At 38.6% G+C, this 19373-nt stretch overlaps 1 protein-coding gene across 4 annotated transcripts in view; it reads left to right on the top strand.

Moving 5' to 3' along the window:
- Nucleotides 1-19373, top strand: part of FHIP1A (FHF complex subunit HOOK interacting protein 1A) — a 79701-nt gene extending 60328 nt beyond the window's left edge. For 3 of the 4 annotated variants that reach the window (XM_058192757.1, XM_058192754.1, XM_058192756.1), the window contains 4 exons: nt 935-1978; nt 11321-11499; nt 11897-12035; nt 16337-19373. In XM_058192757.1, the coding sequence (XP_058048740.1) occupies nt 935-1978; nt 11321-11499; nt 11897-12035; nt 16337-16593 (1619 nt within the window). In that variant the 3' untranslated portion in view covers nt 16594-19373. The remainder of the gene's footprint in view (nt 1-934; nt 1979-11320; nt 11500-11896; nt 12036-16336) is intronic. The other variant, XM_058192758.1, reaches the window with a different exon arrangement.

Below are 19373 nucleotides of genomic sequence, written 5' to 3'. Positions count from 1 at the left end.
ACTAAATGTTCTGGAGCTAACCAGTCATTCCACACCACAGAAATATATTTTTGTTTTGCCAGTATGCGAAACCTAATGACCTTTTATATTTTTATTACATTTCATTTGTTCCCTACAAAACAAAAGCAATTATTCTTGTTATACTTTGAGACTTATTGAGCCATTACACTTAAGTAAGATTAAAGTTAGGATCATAAAAATTGATGTGCCACTTGGGCACTGCTCTACCATGCAGTTCTTTTATATTGTATCATGTTAAATCCAGTAACTTATATAACAATGTTTTCCAAACTAGCCCCCTGCCAGAAGATTATATTTCAAAACTAGAATTTTTCAGATGCCCATTGTCAAGAATTTTGAAAATAGAAATTGTCTCATATGGAGAGGTCCAGGTGAGACCTAAAGCACTTATCCCTAGATTGGTAATAATAAGCCTTAGAAAATAGAATTGGGTTATTTTTATTTTGTCTCTTTCAGAAAAAAAAAGGCAGATGCCTCATTTTTCCAGTGGTAGGATGTGTTTTTGTAGCAGAAATACAGATCAGGATTTTATATTAATACACCACAAGGATTTCGGTATGCAGGAGTTTACCTGCTGGCAATGCAAACTATTGGCGTAATTTGTTGAGAACCATATTTTGTATGGTGATAGCAAAGGATGCATTTGCAAGTATAAGTAATAAGCAAAAATATAATAGTTACAGTGCAAAACAAATAGGGAGAGGTTAGCTAACTTAGAGACAGTGTGGCAGTTAATATTCTTTCTGAGCTCATTGAAATGCTTAGCATCAAATCTGCATCTTGTTTAATTATACAATTTATTGATGTGATTTACAGCTGTAATATCCTTGTAAACAGATGATTAATAATTATGTCTGAATGAAGATTTGTAGTTCCCCTCAGCTCCCTATAACTTTGTGCTGCTGCATTGCAGATTCCACCAAGGAGCCCTCTAGGAAGAGCATTGCAGATTCCGCATGTATTGTGAAATATGGGAAAACTATTGATATCAGTTACCTGCAGTACCTTTGGGATGCTCAGACTCTCATACTGCACTGTATGAAAGATTGTGAAGTTTGGTCTGCTCCATACGATGGGGAAAATCCCAGTCCACATACCTTTATCCAAACTTCGGTTGAAGAAGATGGTAAAAGCCTAGATCAGCCTATTTTCCAACTGCAACACAGAACACCTAGTAATCATGTCTCTTCTCAGGTGAGACCATTGAGAGAAAAGACACAACTGGAGCTGGAATGGGATGATAGTTATGATACTGGGATCTCTCCGGATTCTGATACAGGATCTCTCCAGCATGATGACGAGTTTAATACCCAACCTCCTGCAGAACCCCCAAAGCACATTCAAGAAATGAAGAAAAATGCTATCATGTTGATCAAAGGATCGTACATAGAAGAATCAGACTTTCAGGATGATATCATGGTCTATAGGCTGTGCGCTGAAAAGGATGCACAGGAAGCAGACCGCTTAAAGGAGAAACCTTTAATCTCAGAAACTGCAGATGTAGACAATCCAGATGCTATCTCTACCAATGGCCCTCTAGAAAGTCCCACATCGGATTTAAACTTGGAGGAGCGCAATATGAAAAATTTAAACCTGATCCAACAAGCAAAAGATGAAACCCAAAGCAGCATTGATGGAATGACTCTGCAACCTGATTTGGAACAGACACTGTCTTCTCCGGAAGGAGATCATAACACTAACATGAAGTTGTTGAGTCCTGACAGTGAAGATTTTATTTCCGAATGTGATAACATCATTAAAGAATTGGATTCAAACTGTACAGGCTTGGTAGAACTGAAACTGCTGATTCCTGATCCGGTATCCCCTATTGAAGAGGAAGAAGATTTTGAAAACTTTTCAGCAGATACTCCATCAGCAGAAAGTGTGCCCTCACCCTTTGGGTTAAAAGATGCCTGGCCCAGCAACCCTGCAAGAGTCCAAAATATCCCATTTACAGGTACAGTTTTCTAATTTATTAAACCGATCGTGCTTTCTAAAATTCTGGATATGAATAACAGGTGTTGCTATATTATCTTGCATGCTTACATTTTATTGTTCTCTTTGTTTAAAATAGAGATAGTCCTTGATTTATGACCACAGTTGAGCCCAAAATTTTTGCTGCTAAGTGAGTTTTGTCCCATTTTATGACTTTGCCTCATTTGTTAAGTGAATCACTGCAGTTGTTTAATTAGTAATACGTTTGCTAAGTGAAATTGGTTTCCCCAATGACTTTGCTTGTCAGAAGGTTGCAAAATTGATCACATGTCCCGGGACACTGCAACTGTCATAACTGTGAACCAGTTGTCAAGCATTTGAATATAAATCACATAACTATGGGGATGCTGCAATGGTCGTAAGTGTGAAAAATGGTCACAGGTCACTTTTCAATGCCACTATAACTTTGAATGGTCACTAAATGAAATGTTGTAAATTGAGAACTACCTGTAGTCTACTTAATCATCTTGGATTTATATTTCCTGTATAGAAAATCTCTAATGGTGACATCATTTTGGGCTGCAGGCCTACATACATTAAAAGAAAGACACATTTAACTATTAGTGTTAAATTATACGTTACGTGTTCATAAGAAGAAATTGCTACAGAAAAAATAGCTTCTTAATTTAACAATTACTCCTCAAAGTATTAAATAGAAATTGAAAGAACAAGAAATTGGTTTTGCATTCAAGTTTTAGCACTAAGATGGCAGCTCTATTGCCATGTGGTCAGCATTTGCTCCAATCACCGCCACAGGGATTGTGCCATCTCAGTGGGAATATTCTGTAGCAGGGGTGTCAAATTCAAGGTCCGCGAATCCGGCCCATGGGGTGCTTAGATCTGGCCTGTGGCGCCACCCTGGAAACAGCAAGGCTCTGGCCTGCGGTGCCTCTGCCAGTGAAAACGGAGCTCTGGAGGACCGCACTCTGTTTTCGCTGGCAGAGGGTTGCAGGAGGCTGTCGCAGCTGAAACTGGACCTCGGGAGCCTGTTTTCACTGGCAGAACGCTTAGGCACCTCCAACACGAATGATGTCAAACTGGCCACACCCAACCTGGTCCCCCCTAAGATCAAACAGAACCCTGATGTGGCCCTCAATGAAATCGAGTTTGACAGCCGTTCTGTAGGATTGCAGAATATTCCATCTGCTTTCAAGTGACACGTATCGTTCTGTCATAATGCAGCAAGTCACTTTGTAGCATCATAAGATGAAGCATTTTTTAAATAGATTTTATAAGTTCTGATAAGAATGCCCCAAATCCTAGAGTTTAGATCTGTGATGTAAAATTCACCCAATGAAACCAGCAACTGGAGAGAATTCCAGGCAATCTTTTTCTTCGCAAATCACTGGATTCTTGCATCCATATGAGCCAAGAGCAGGGTGTCAAGCTCAATTTCGTTGAGGGCAGCATCAGGGTTGTGGTTGACCTCGGGGGTGGGGGGCAGGCTAGGGTGTTATATCCTCCTCGCCTCCGTCTGAACAATGGCTTAATTAGCTGGCTGTTATCAGCTCTGGCAGCAAAAGAATCAGAGTCTGCCAAGAGCCCTTGTTAGCTGCCAAGATGCTGGTGAGTCACAACCTTCAGCTCTAGTCAATCCGTGGATTTGCCTGATACAAAGAGACACACCATCTCTTGCTGCCTTTTATATCCTGTGGGGTGTGGCTCCATGACTCAGCACTTCCTAGGCCTGCCCCTCCCCTGCTTCTGTTGTTCCCTTCTCTCCTGCCTACGAAACCTAGGATTCAGCCAAGCCTGATTGCTGTCAGCTGGGTCTGCAGGCATGGCCTGGCGGGGGAAAGAGTCAGGGGAAGGAGGCCTCGTTATCTCTTTCACCTGGCCTGCTTCTGGCTCCTGGAGCTGAGCCAGGGAGGCCGGTGCTTCCGAGGTAAGTCCTGACGGCCCTTCTCCCTCACTGTCCAAGTCACTTTCTGGCAGCAGGTCCGGCTCTGAGTCACTTTCTGGCAGCAGGCCCGACTCCAAGGCACTTTCGGGCATGGGGCCAGGTTCAAGGGCGGGAGCCACAACATGGGGTGTGTGTGGCCAACTGGATGGGCGTGGCCAGCTTGATGCCACTCCCAAACTGCTGGCATGTTTCCTCTTCGCATTGGGTTGACCCGGCTGAAGCCACGCTGCTCCGATGTTTCCTCTTTGCACTGGGCAGACTGGGCCGAAGTGACGTGGGCTGGCTCCTTACATTTTTCAGGATGGCCCCGCGGGCTGGATCCAGCCCGTGGGCTTTGTGTTTGATACCCCGGCCAAGAGCTTAAAGATACTTGAGCAAATATACCATCTGCCTCAGTTTAAAAACAAGTTTATAGTTACTTTATAACTGATAGGGATGAAAGTAATAGAAAGATGTGAGATGTTTGTTGAGGTGCGACATAGTAGTTTTGAAATATGACTTATGGCAATGCTGTAATTGTTATTCTAGAAACCTTGTACTGTACGTTATTGCAAGGACAAAAAAAATAAAAGGAACAAAGAAATTTGGATGCATCCTTGAATCTTGTTTTGTTTCAAGGCATGAATGTTATAACCAACTGATCAACAAAAGGAATAGATTGTCATACTTTAAAAAAAATAAAATAAAAAAATACTGCGAAGTAAAGAGACACTGTAAGGGAATTATGTACAGTATTATATTGCAGTGCTATAAGCAAGCATATACTTACATTGTTGATTTCCATAATCTATTCAACCTGAATTTTTATTCCAATTTTCATAGAGTTTATTAATCTACACCTATTAGAGAAAACAGAAAGCAAACTGTAATTTTAATTTTTACAATGGTAGTAAATGGGTTGATTTTACAAATATTAATTCAGTTATGACAAGAGTATAATGTGAAAAGATTCCTTTGTATTGTATGACAAGTTTGTTATCTTTCTTTGATGTGTTCTAATAGTTGTTTTAAAATCTGCATTTATTCTATTCATCCTCTTTTTTGGGGGCAATATATGGCGTCATTTTCTAATGACTATTCATCTATAAAATATGAATAAAAATAAAACTGTCTGCTAGTTTTATGGCAGAGCACAGGCACAATGGAGAGGATTCATTGTTCCTTTTCCACAGGAGTATAATGTGGAAACAGAACTTGTCTGTCGGGCGATAAGCAGCAAGTATGGAACTGAGTGGACACAAATGCTTTCTATGGACTGACTAATATAACATCTGCTGCTTTTAATTGTTTATAAAGTAATGCTCACTGCTCACTTATCTTTTAACAAGAGCACAATTATCAGTATAAAATGGGAATGTAATGTAACAAATAAAACTTTTACTCTGAATAGGAGCCAAATAAGTTTTAAGACTGTATGGTGAGTTGTGGGTTCCATTTTTTAATCCAATTTACTTTTTATTGCAAAAAGAACAAAACCTATAAATCTCTTTTTGCTGGAAATTAGTTTAATAATAGGCTATTTGTAAGTATCATAGTACAGGTAGTCCTCAACTTACAACATTTTGTTTAGTGACTGTTCAAAGTTACAACAGCAGTGAAAAAAGTGACTTATGACTGTTTTTCACACTTATGACTATTGCAGCACCGCTACGGTCACGTGAATAAAATTCAGATGCTTGACAACTGATTCATATTTATGACAGTTGCAGTGTCCTGGGGTCATGCGATCCCCTTTTGCAGCCTTCTGACAAGCAAAGTCAATGAAGAAACCAGATTCACGTAACAACCATGTTACTAATTTAACAGTGATCCCCTTAACAAATGTGGCAAGAAAAGTCGCAAAATGGGGCAAAACTCAGTTAACAAATTTCTCACTTAACAACATAAATTTTGGGCTCAATTGTGGTCTTAAGTCGAGGACTACCTGTAAATTTCTTCAGAAGCATTCCCATTCTGTTGGCAACCATTCGTTCAGTGGCCAACGTTACATCAGCACTGAATGAATGATGGTTATGACTAATTCTCAAATGTTCAGCGGTTCCAGCTTCCCTGCAGTCAAGTGATTGTGATTTAGGTCTCGGCCTGTCTAGGCCAGGCTGTGCGACACACAAAAAGCCAGAATGGTTGTCAGCAAACAAACAGAGCTTTATTGGTGCCACAAACCCGGACCTCAGCACATGCCAAGCAACTATGTGTAGTGTAAAGTCAGCGCTGGGAGCTTCTGTCTTCCAGCGCCTTTTAAGACCCTTAGCTAACCAGCATTTGGCGCTCCCACAACCCTCCCCCTCACAGGTTTCAGCAGTTTTTGGCATTCAGTGGTTTTTTCAATTTCAAATGGCCTGCCCAGCGCAGTTTCTCTGACAGTGTCGGGACGCCGTGATGTCATCTGCTGTTGCCCCTGCATCATCGGGAGCCAGAAGCTTCATCTTGCTTGCTCGCCTGCCACAGCTGCCTGGTCTGTTATCCCTCCACCTTCCCGAGCAAAGTTGCCGGCTGCTCCCCCTGCTCCCTCCCAGGATTGTAGAGCCCCGGAATAGGCTCGACACAGGATGCTTAGCAACAGGCTTGCCCTTACAGTTAGTTGCTGCACCCCTCGATCACGTGATCACCATTTGTGACTTTCCCTGCCAACTTCTCCAGAAAGTCAATGGAGAAGCAGGAAACAAGGTTGCAACCCCACTGGGTTAAGTCTTCCCAACCTGTCCATCTCTCACATTGCCCTCACAGTGTTGCACGTATCCTCTGGAGCCTCACTACACCATCTTTATCCCCCCTTGCCCCCTTCCCAATAATTGTAACTTCTCCTGTGCATCTTTGCACATCCTCCCTGACCTTTGCCACAATTTTGGGCCTTAAAAATAAGAATCTTTGTTGGAAGTTTGCACCGTTTACTTTGTCAAGAGACAAACATCAGTTTTATGCTCTTGTCCAGCTCAGATTTTAAAACAGCTTAGACATATTACCAGGTATCTATAACTATATCTGACATGTAATACATTTATTTTAGTCATGAGTTTTATAGCAATAACACTTAGACTTACATACTGCTTCACAGTGATTTTACAGCCCTCTCTAAGAGGTTTACAGAATCAGCATATTGCCCCCAACAATCTGGGTCCTCATTTTACCCACCTTGGAAGGATGGAAGGCTGAATCAGCCTTGAGCCTGGTGAGATTCGATCTGCCGAACTGCTGGCAGCCGGTGATCAGCAGAAGTAGCCTGCAGTACTGCACTCTAACCACTGCGCCACCACGGCTCATTTATAACTAGTATTTACTATCGATCAATCAATCAGAATAATGGGAATGGGATACTAAATGATACAAAACGATACTAAAGATCATATACTATGTATAATGTTAACTAAGAAATGTTAAATGTTCCTAAACATTAATCTTTGATTTGAGAATTACATAGAACAAAAATGAAGGATTTATTTTTGTCCTTTACTGCCACCTACATATTGGTTTTGTTTATGTGGTTTTACAATTTCACTGAACATATGTCGCTCAAGTTGGCATACTACACTTGCTATTATCTGAACATGGTTTTGGGAATGCAGATTTCTCTTTTGGGTAACAGGATGTATGAATGTATGAATTCATGTAATGTATGGATTAGGAGAAGTGAGTTTAGTTGATTTGTTGATTGGTCTTTCTCTCTGGCCTGCTTTGCATGTGCTCCAATGAAGTGATCTTATTGGCCGATATTGTTTTGCAAGTGATTGATGCGTTCTTGTAGATGTTTTTTTTTGACTGATAAGATGATACTCCAATCTGTGTTGATTGCTTCCTGTGTGATTGGCAGTGTTGATTTCTGTATGATGGAATTGTTTGCTGGGAGGATATTGTTCCATTTTTGTGATTGTTGAATTGTAATGTTTTTCTGTTATTAGATGTGAAAAGTGCAAGAGCACTTTTAGAAAGAATGACAGTCTAGCCAAACAGTGATCCATAGAGATAAAACCTTTTTATAGATCTATCTCAAAACATATCCAAAGACCCAGAAGTAGTGCATGAGCAGCCCTCAATATTTTCCCCATATCACAAAGTAATCAACCAATTATGATATAAATAGATCCATTTTATGGAATCAATGAAAACCTAAACAAATTCAACAATCACAGGGAAAGAAAATAGCCTCTCAGTGAGCCATCCCATCAAACAGCTGATTTCACAGATAAGATACGAGATGTCATCTTGCAAGTCAAAATCTACCAACAAGACATCATTTCAGTTGAAGAACAACATTCGCTTGTAGCACCATGCAAGCAGGCAAGACAGATGCATGTGTAATCTCACATGCCAATCTCACTTCCTCAAATTTTCTCCACTGGTAATGTTGCCTAGCATAGTAACAAAACATCTGAATAGAATAGAATAGAATTTTTTATTGGCCAAGTATGGTTGGACACACAAGGAATTTGTCTTGGTGCATATGCTCTCAGTGTACATAAAAGAAAAGATACGTTCATCAAGGTACAACATTTACAACACAATTGATGGTCAGTATATCAATATAAATCATAAGGATTGCCAGCAACAAGTTACAGGCATACAGTCATACGTGGAAAGAGATTGGTGATGGGAATTATGAGAAAATTAATAGTAGTGCAGATTCAGTAAATAGTTTGACAGTGTTGATGGAATTATTTGTTTAGCAGAGCGATGGCCTTCGGGAAAAAACTGTTCTTGTGTCTAGTTGTTCTGGTGTGCCAGTGCTCTATAGCGTCGTTTTGAGGGTAGGAGTTGAAACAGTTTATGTCCAGGATGCGAGGGGTCTGTAAATATTTGCACGGCCCTCTTCTTGATTCGGGCAGTATACAGGTCCTCAATGGAAGGCAGGTTGGTAGCAATTATTTTTTCTGCTGTTCTAATTATCCTCTGAAGTCTGTGTTTTTCTTGTTGGGTTGCAGAACCGAACCAGACAGTTATAGAGGTGCAAATGACAGACTCAATAATTCCTCTGTAGAACTGAATCAGCAGCTCCTTGGGCAGTTTGAGCTTACTGAGTTGGCGCAGAAAGAACATTCTTTGTTGTCCTTTTTTAATGATGTTTTTGATGTTAGCTGTCTATTTTAGATCTTGCGATATGATAGAACCTAGAAATTTGAAGGTTTCTACTGTCGATATCTTGGATTGTTCCATCAATGCAATATGGCAACCCTGAGTGACAATTGTAAAGTATGGCAAACTATAGGAAGATAAAAGGAAAGTGGGATTACTTTACCCCATTCCGTTCTGTGAAAAATATGAGCATAGGCCTGTGATGGCAAACCTATGGCATGCGTGCTGGAAGTGGAACGCAGAGCCATCTCTCCAGGCACATGAGCCGTCGCCCATTGTTCTTCTGGGTTCTGGTGCACCGGCCAGCTGGTGTTCATGCATGCGGGATCGCCGGAAACTGAAAGAGCAGCTGCACATGCGCCGGCCAGGAAGATGATCGTCTGGTTTCCAGCGCGCACATGCACACCGGCCAGCTGGTCTTCACACGTGCCAGTGAGCTAGAAACTGGAAGATCAGGTTGCTGGTGCACACGTGTGTGCCAGAAACCAGAAGATCATCTTTCCGGTGCACACATGTGCACTGGGCGGCTGCTCTTCTGGTTTCCGGTGCGCGCATGCGCACAGGGCAGCTGGTCTTTGTGTGTACATGCACGCCAGAAAAAGTAAGACCAAGTGGCAAGTGTGCATGCGCGCACTGGAAACTGGAAGATCATCTTCCCAGCTCATGCATGCACTTGTGTTCATCAATACTGGTATAGGCCAAGCTATAATTTACTTTATCTCTTTGAAAGCTATATTTTCCAGGGGCGACAATTACTTGGAATGTGTGGGAAGACAACAGGAGAAGATTTGGAGGGTTGCTAAATTCAGAATGTCACTGATACTTCAACTCCTGAGAAATAGGATAGGAGGATTTCTCTCTCCCTCCCGCCCCCCTCTCCATTTAAAATCTTGAAGAAAATAAAGGGAAAATTACAACAGTGTTGGAATCTTTATAAATATTTCTTTTCTTTTCTTTAGTTTTTGGAACAGCTGTGCTTATTGAGAAGTCATATTGTCGTACCTTGGGACAGGCAGCATTCCATATATGTTCCCTGTCCTCTGCCCAGGCATATGTACTCCATATTAGCATTAAATGTACCGGTTGTAATGCCATCAGTTCCTGTCTCTTTGTTGAAAGCAGAAATGCAGAATAGCCGATAGCTGTGGTTCTTAATCCAATTTTTAATATCAGAGCTCCTGTGACAGCATGTCACAGCCTAGGGCTGTCTGTTATCCTGTCTTACATTCACCCAAAGAAATACATTAGGTAACATCTTTTCTCACCGAAAAAGATCAGCTGCTATGCTGGCAAAAGGAAGGAGAGAACCAGGGATATAATAAGACTTTTTGGAAATGCCCAGAGGAATGGCTGCTAAGTTCCAATCCTCCCCCATGCCCCACCCCCCAATAGATTCTAGACAGTGGTGAAATCCAATTTTTTTTTTGCTACCAGTTCTGTGGGCATGGCTTGGTGGGCAGGGTGTGGCAGGTGAAGTATACTGCAAAATCCCCATTCCCTCCTCACTCCTGAGGGAAGGATATTGCAAAATCTCCATTCCAATCCCACTCCTGGGGGAAGGATATTGCAAAATCTCCATTCCCACCCCACTCTGGGCCCAGCCAGAGGTAGTATTTGCCAGTTTTCCGAACTACTGAAAATTTCCACTGCCGGTTCTCCGAACTGCTCAAAATTTCCATTACCAGTTTTCCAGAACTTGCTGGATTTCACCCCTGATTCTAGACAACATTGGCTGTTGAAGGATCCTTGGTTTCAGGAGAACCCAGGCTAGAAAAGGCTTGAGTGGGGGTTTCAGGACTGAAGGTGAAGTACCAATGAGGGATGCTTCTACTCATTACAAATGGCTTCTGTGGGAAGTGGGGTGAAGGAGAAATCATATACTGCCAGCCTGAGAAAGACAATGCCAGCCAACACCAGTCAATGCTTCTTTTTTTAACACTAAGTAGGAATCTAGAAATAGCAATGCATACATTTTGTTAACACACTGGGCTGCACTCCTATCCAGTGGAAAGGAAATTCATTTTAAAAATGCTAGGCCAGATGCTAATAAATCAAGCCTCTTTTTTTTGCAGTTCTGCTCCTTAGCGGAAGAAGAAGCAAGAGAGCTGAAAGAAAGGAATGCAGCCTGATTAATGATTGCTTACCTGCTGTAATTACTGTTTGAATTTGTATGCCTGCAGACGAAACTAATAACTGCCCTAATTCTAAATAAAATCATAAAATATGTTGATGCTGTGAGTTGGATCAGATCTCACAAACCCCTCTTTCCTTTTCGTCTCCTTTCTTAACAATTCAAAAACCTGTTTTGTTTTGATTTGCTTTTTAAATCTGCAGGCCCATTTATCAGCGTGGTGCTATCAAAACTGGAAAACATGTTGGAAAACTCCTTGCATGTGAATTTGCTGCTTATTGGAATAATTACTCATCTGGCCAGTTACCCACAACCTCTTCTTCGTTCCTTTTTGCTTAATACAAATATGGTATTCCAGCCTAGTGTGCGGTCTCTGTACCAGGTACTGCTTTAATATTAAAAAGAAATCTTTTAAAACTCACTTTAAAGCAGGGGTCTCCAACCTTGGCAACTTTAAGACTTGTGGTCTTCAACACCCAGAATCCCTCAGCCAGCAAATTCTGGGAGTTGAAGTCCACAAGTCTTAAAGTTGCCAAGGTTGGAGACCCCTGCTTTAAAGTGCAGCACTTATCATTTTTTTTTTAAAAAATTAAGTTTTTGCAGAGTAATATCTTAATACAGATTTGTTAAAATGTAATTGTTTAAATCAAGAGAATATAAAATATCACAGTAAGATGAGTTATTAAGGACAAAGTACATAATTCAGTCATAATTTAGTAAATAACTGTATTTGTAGCTGTACAGATGCTATTTATTTATTTTACTTTATTTTTGGGCAGGTGCTGGCATCTATAAAGAATAAAATTGAGCAGTTTGCTTCCATTGAAAAAGATTTCCCTGCTCTCTTGATACAAGCACAAAAGTACCTGCTTTTACGAGTAGATGCACTGGATATTCCTTTAGAATCATTAACTAAAGGTAATACTCATTCCTGATAAATTAAACATATTTTTTTCTAGCTTTAATAAGAATTGAATAAATGGAAAGTAAACTATATACAGTGCAAGGTTATTCTAGATAATCGTTAGGATTAATTTTGAGAATTTTCCTACCCACCATTCTTTTTAGGTAAAGATAGTTGGCATTGTTCACCAGTCTAGTGTTGGGTTCATCTTGACCAGAGCTGGCAGGTAAATGAGATGGCTAGGACATGTGTCAGCTTGAACTATCAGTTTATCTTAATGGTGGAAAACCAGAGAATAATCCTTTTTTCTTGAGTTCCCCAATATTTTCTAACTGCTTAACAGTGGTGGCATAATTTTCAAACATTGTTGAGCTATATAACTAAACCTGTATCATAAACCCTAAAACCGGTTTAACATAGTTGAATGTTCACTGCAATATCCATATGTCCCAAAGAAACTAGCGCAGAAAAAAACTAGCTCAGTCCTCATGGTGACAAAGTGCTGAAACTTTGTGTATGCAAAATAAATGTGCAATTTAGCTGTAGTCTTACCTTTCGTGATATCCTACTTTTCTCTCAAGAAGGTAAAACGGTTATAATTGTATTTATTTATTAAAGCTTAACCTACTTAACCTTAAACCTACTATTACTGTTGTTATTTTAAAATGGCACAGCCTTTTCCAAAATAATTCCCATCTATAGATGTAATAGGCGTTATTAAAATATTGTTTTAAGTCGCTTTATTTTTAGCAACGCAATATGATGGGCAGAGCAGATTCAAACATTCATTTGGGAATTCTAGTAGTAAAAGGTTCTGCAGTTTAAGCATTGTTGTCAGAGATGAGCAAATCTAACATTTCATGAATGCACTTTGTCAAGTGGAATGATCTGTGATAAAAATAAGTCTAGCTATAAACATTTTAGGGCAGAAAGGTTAGGTTATTTCATATGAGACATTTTCCTATTCTAGCTGCCTTTTGATTATACTGTTTTCAATTCTAGCATATTAAGCAACTTTTATTGCAACAATTTGTAGGCTAATAAAACAAAAAAAGGCATTGCTCTAGGAAGAAGATAATCATCATTTTCTGCATCTCCACTTTGACCTGGGATGCTTGTATAAAATTACTGGATAATTTTATGTAAATAATGCTATTGTGAATATTGCTCAAGAGTTATTTATCAGTAATTCAGGAAGAAAAAAAATCTCCATATAAGCTAGCTAGTGGTTTCTTTCTTTTAGAATCTCTTGTACGAAATTCCTCAAATTGTTTTTTGAACTTTGGTCTTTAGGATTTTGTCACATCATTATTTATTTGACAAATGACTGGTTTATAATTTTTAATTGAAATGTAAAGTTAGCAAACATTTTACATAATTATCTAATTTTCTAAGCATTTTCCTGATCCTCTTTCTAACCACTCCTTAATAAACTGGGAGGGGAGAGGATACAGTATTGTTCTTTTTCATGTTTTATTTTAATGTTGGCAAATTTTTTTTCAGTATATCTATCTACATATGGAGTATTATATCTGCTCTAATTTTATTTCCGCAGCAAACCTAGGCATGTGGTTGCTGTTGCACTAGATCAGCTGCTTACTATGTATGCTCCCCTAGTAATAAAATGTAAATACTTCAATGGCCATGGAATGAGTTTAAAAGAAGGCCAATTAGCACAGATGTGAAAGAAGTAAATGGAATGCAATTCACATACTATTTATATGAATGGAATTGTCAGTTTTGTATGTATATGTATTGTCTTTGTAAATTGGAGTAGGCCAGGAAGCTTCTGTTGACTGCCATACATCTTCCTCATAGTCTTCCATATACAGCATAGTGGTAACTCGACCCTAATTTTTAACAAATCCATTTTATTCTGAAAAGTCATGTCCCAAATTGTAAATTGCTATATGAAATTCAGCTGAAATTTTAATATAGAAGACAAAAACAGGGAAATGATTCCAATTATAAAGGCTGGAAGAGTTAATTAAAAGTTGGATTTGCTTCCTATCATTGCTGCTTTTTGGCTCATAAGTTAAGAATAAACAACTGGGGTAGCTTTCTATGCAGATGAAATTACTTTCATAAAATGTAATAATATATTACCTTTAATCAAATTCATGAAAAGACAGGGTGAATAAAGGGAGCTTCCCTGTTCAGAGGCATGGATATTAACAGATTAACAGAGTTAGAAGGGACCGTGTAGGTCATCTAATCCAACCCCCTTTCCAAGCAAAAGACCCTACATCATTTCTGACAGATGGCTGTCCAGTCTCTTCTTGAAAGCCTCCAGTGATAAAGTTCCCACAACTTCTGAAGGCAAACTGTTCCGTTGGTTGATTGTTCTCACTGTCGGAAAATTGCTAGGTTGAATCTCTCCTTGATGAGGTTCTATCCATTATTCCTTGTCTGGCTTCGGATGCTTTGGAAAATAGCTTGACTCCCTTCTCTTTGTGACAGCCCCTCAAATATTGGAACACTGACCTGAAAAGGTCTCTAAGATAGGTTCCATGGGGATTGATTTTGGGGAGTCTTTTAGAAAAATAGCATGCTTGCTATTCTGTGGGCTGAAGTTTATGTGTTCTGGTTTCAGAATTAACTTTTTAACCCCACCAAGCCTTGATTAGCATTCTGCTAGAATCTTGTGTCAGAGGATTGTTCTTCTGTAGCTGCTGCAGATAGGAATTTTCATTAGTGGCTGCGTTCAGGGATAAGGAGACTTTTCAGAATCTGATGAGAACAGTAACCATAGTGACTAATTGCTTAACAGTAGAACGGGGAAAGAGGTTGCTTTATTTTTTTCCAGAGTAGTCTACCTTTTTCTGCTCCTTGATTTCATTGTAAGCTTTGCTTTAGTGTTAATAAGAAGCTGTTGGGACCTTCTTTCCTTCCTTCCAATTTTAATTTAAATACTTCTTCATTTCTGATTGCCCTCCTAATATCTTCTGGTATCTTTTATAACCATTGTCTAATACACATAATTAGTGAATCGTGTGAAATATACATTAAGTAACTAGCTGCTAGGAGATGTGGCAGTTGTTCCCTGGAGTTTGAATTTAAAACCCAACATATGGAGACTAGGATTCAAACAATTCTGGTTTCAGTAGGCTGAGTTAACCAGAAGAATTTTTGACATCGTATTATCGTTTTCAGAACTATTTTGCAAGACTTCGAAAGTCTTCTGTCAAAGAAAAATAGATGCCTAATGCCTTTCCCTTGAATTGTGGCCACTCTTTTTATATGTCCCCCAAGGCATGAACCAAATGCTTGCTTTGATATTTTTAGCCCTGCTTCATCTATCTCCAAAATATTTAACACATGCAGTATGAACAACCCCCAACATCCAGTGAATTCGTGAGGCAGTTTGGATTATTTTTCCTTTTAAAATATTCAAGATATTTTAAACAGGAACATATTTTTAATTCCAGCTAGATATACTTTTATTGTAGCCTTGATCATTTGTCTTCCCTGATTTTTCTGGTCAATCTGCAAGCTGAATCTCTTTTTGCTGCTCGCTCTCTCACTTTGTAGCAGCTTTTTAAGAATCACTGACTAATAGTTACAGCTTACAATATCTATAGCCAGATGTCATCAACACAGATTGTACCAATTAGGAGAGAATTAATTTGTCACAAGACTGTGCCTAGAAATTGGACAACCATTTGTAGAAATTAGGCAACCATTTGTCTAATAAGGTAGAGGGTTCCTCTTTGAGCAGGAGGTTGGATTGGAAGACCTCCCAAAGTCCGTTCCAACTCTTCATTTTGTTAAGACTGTTTGTAATGACCATAAAGTTATCATGAGATAATCATTTTTATCAGGAAAATGAACATCTTCTTCCACAAACAATTTTGTATATAAATATAAAAGATTTATATTTCATGTTCATGTCACTAATTTAAGTTGCAGGACACAAGAGCAGAAGTACATGAAATGCACCTGTTAGGACACTGAAAAATTCCCACTACATAGCCCTAAATAATATCCAGAATTAGAATGGCTGCTTCGTGTTATTGATACTGCCACATTGCTTACAGTTATAAACCTTTCATGTTGTGATGTTCCACACTTAAGAATCTTGGTTGACAAGCCCATTTATCAAAAGATAAGTGAAGTTTTCCTAACAGTAAAATAAGAGTTTTTGATGACCTGTATTGTGAGGCCGGTTGTAAAACTTAAAATAATGATCTCAAAACACATTTAAACGTCTTGTAAAAAAAATAACCCAATACTTTTTATTAGAACTTCTAATGTTGCATGTGCATTTAAAGTCATTTCAAACATTTTACTTTTTTATTTTTTTTTTATTTTGCAGACAATGGACAGCAGAAGAGTGTCACAGAAAAGGTTAAGAACCTCTCAGAGGCATCCCAAGCCCTCCTCCAGACTTACTTGGGAAATAAAGCAAGAAAAGGCTCTGGTCTTCCCAACGTCCCCTTGCACATTCCAAACACCATCCTTGCGGCAGCCCTCTTCCCAGAGTTTCTCAAGGAACTAGCAGCTCTTGCACAGGAACATTCGATTCTGTCCTCTAAAGTATTGGGTGATCTTGAGGATTACTACCCATTCTAAAACATTTTAAAAATGTTCTCACATTTGTTTTAAATGCAGAACTACTTACGAAACAAATTTGACCTTCATATTCCTGGTATTACTTGATTCAGGAGAAGTTGTTACTTTTTGGGTTGTGTCTCATTTTCATAAGAAATTGATTAGTAATGAAGCCAATACTTTATTTATGTCTTTGATTTGGCTGACTTTCAGGTTTTTTCTTTTACACTTTGCTGTTATGACCCTCCGGGTTAGAAAGATACAGTTATATGCAAACAAGTAAAAATCTTTTATCTCTCTCTCTTTCTTGCAAAGATTCATTAAGTCCAGCATGACAATCCAATAAGACGATCGCTGTCAAAAAGGAAGCTAGCAATTTTCTCTACCAATCTTCTAGCAGTGATTAGATTTGTGAATCCAAATGGATTAATTCTAAGCCTGTGATTTGCTGAAAGCAGATGGTGGTGCTGAACACATACCATGTTGCCTTATGTTGTGGACATGTCTGGTATTCTAAAGTTAGGGAGGGGTCAAACTTGATTTCATTGAGGGCTGCATCAGAGTTGTGTTTGACCTGTGAGGGGGCAGTGGGCTCCGTTTTTGCTGGCAGAGGGCAGCAGGAGACTGTTGCAGCTGAAAACAGAGCCCGAGAAGGCCGTGCACAGTCCTCGCAAACTTCATTTTCGCTGGCAGAGGCACTGGACTGGTCCTTCACTGTTTCCAGGGCAGCCCCGTGGACCAGCTTAGATCTGGAGTTTGACACCCCTGCTCTAAGCTGCTGACTTCTTTGACATTTAGATAAAATGTATACAGTAACTGGATGTTAAGTGCAGACTGCAGAGTATTTTCTTGCCATTTCTTGGCATTTAAAAAAAAAATATTATATTGCTGCTAAAAAAAACCTTAAGCCTTATTTTAATAAAATTTGCACAGGGCAAAATATTTCTATGCAAGCTATAACTTTTTTTTTTTTTTGCAGAATACGTTTGTAAACTTTTGTTGACAAGCTAAAAAGAAAAAGGTTTTAATAGTCTTAGGAATATAATTATTCCTAAAACTTGTGATTGTATATTTTGTAAGTCAGTTTAAAAAAAATGAAAACGGTAAATTTCCAAATGGTTTTTAATGAAATTTTATTTGGTTCAAGAAAATCTTCATGGTACATTCGTACGTTGGTTAAATCTTTCTGATGTACACTGATCTGTTGCAAGATGGCACTTTATAGACGTGACTTTAATATATTGCTCTACTAGAATTAGAAGAAAAAAGATTGTTTTCTGGGATAAATACAGTGCAACCTGTTACAATTGGTGTAGAATTCCTTAAGAACATTTTCTTTTTTGAGTAATGAGACCCATTAGAAGAGTCCAGACATGATGAATTGGTATATTATAGCTGCATTCCAGGTTGCGCTACTAAGAGTAATTGTCCTTCCAGTGGTGAAGCTACCTTTGAGCAATAAGTGGTTGAACAATTGAAAGTCTTCATTTTCTTTTTCATTGGTGGAAAGGAGAAGCTATTTTAGAACACGTGAAAAAAGGGCATAAAGACAAAGCTGGAAAAAAACCTTTTCATCTGTTTTTAAATTATATTTAGAAGAACTAATAATTGCAGGGAGAATTTGTAATTCCTTTGGTAAGAGTTAATATAGCATCTCTAAGCATAGAAAGTAAAGGAGAATCTGCCTTTGTATTTGATGATTCATCAAAATATTGCAGGATATAAAAACCTTCATATAGTCTGTCCTAATTTTCATGTTTGCTCATACCGTATCTCAGGTCTTTGCCCTTCCTTTGACTGTAGCGACTTGGGCATTTTTCTTTAGACCTGAATTTGTTCTCCATAGCAATTATTTTGTGTATAATTACTCCAGACTAAGGAAAGAACTTAAGTAATTTAAGCGCTATACCGATTAGTAGTCAGTTGAAGCCAGAATGGTTCCTTTTTGAACTGATGGGTAAAGAGTTAAAAAAGAGCAATGGAAGCATTATTTTGATATACAGGTTTTCCTCGATTTGCAACCATTTGTTTAGCAACTATTCAAAGTTACAACGGCACTGAAAAAAAAGTGACTTGTGATCGGTTTTCACACTTATGACCATTGCAACATTGCCACAGTTACGTCATCGAACTTTGGTTGCTTGGCAGCCTGCATGTGTTTATGATTCTGGGGTCCTGGGGTTATCATTTGCAACCAACTTAGAAAGCAAAGTCAATGGGGAAAGCCAGATTCGCTTAACAAATCACCTGTTTCACTTAATAGCTACAGTGATTCATTTAACAACCATGGCAAAAAGTTCGTAAAATGGGGCCCAACTCATTTAACAGTTGTCTTGCTTAAGCAATCGAACTTTTGGGCTCAATTGTCATAAATCAAGGGCTATTATAAAGGCAAGATTACTATAGGCACAGTTTTGCTATCATGGAGGAATGGTTGTTGAAATTGGTGGAACTTGCCTAGATGATCAAATTCACTTCTTTGATTAGAAAAAAGGATAATATCTACATTTTTTGGTAACCTTATTGATTTTTTTAATATAGAAAATGATTTTGTGATTTACGGTTTGAAGATTAAAAGTTAAAGAAAAAAGGGAATTTATGATTATGTCAGTAGAGAGAGGCTTTATTAGAATTATATATATAACTGCAGAGGAGGAGATTGGAAGTCACTTCTTTTGTTTTCTGTTTTTATTATTTTTTTCTCTTTCCTTTATTTTTCACATTTACTAATTTTTTCTTTGAATGTATTTCTTATTATGTATGTAAAAGCTTTTTAATAAAAACTATTTTGAAGAAAGTAA

The sequence above is a fragment of the Ahaetulla prasina genome, chromosome 8 (genome assembly GCF_028640845.1).
Source record: "Ahaetulla prasina isolate Xishuangbanna chromosome 8, ASM2864084v1, whole genome shotgun sequence".
NCBI lineage: Eukaryota > Metazoa > Chordata > Lepidosauria > Squamata > Colubridae > Ahaetulla > Ahaetulla prasina.
Note: the sequence above shows the minus strand (reverse complement) of the source record. Positions and strands in the feature narration are given on the sequence as shown.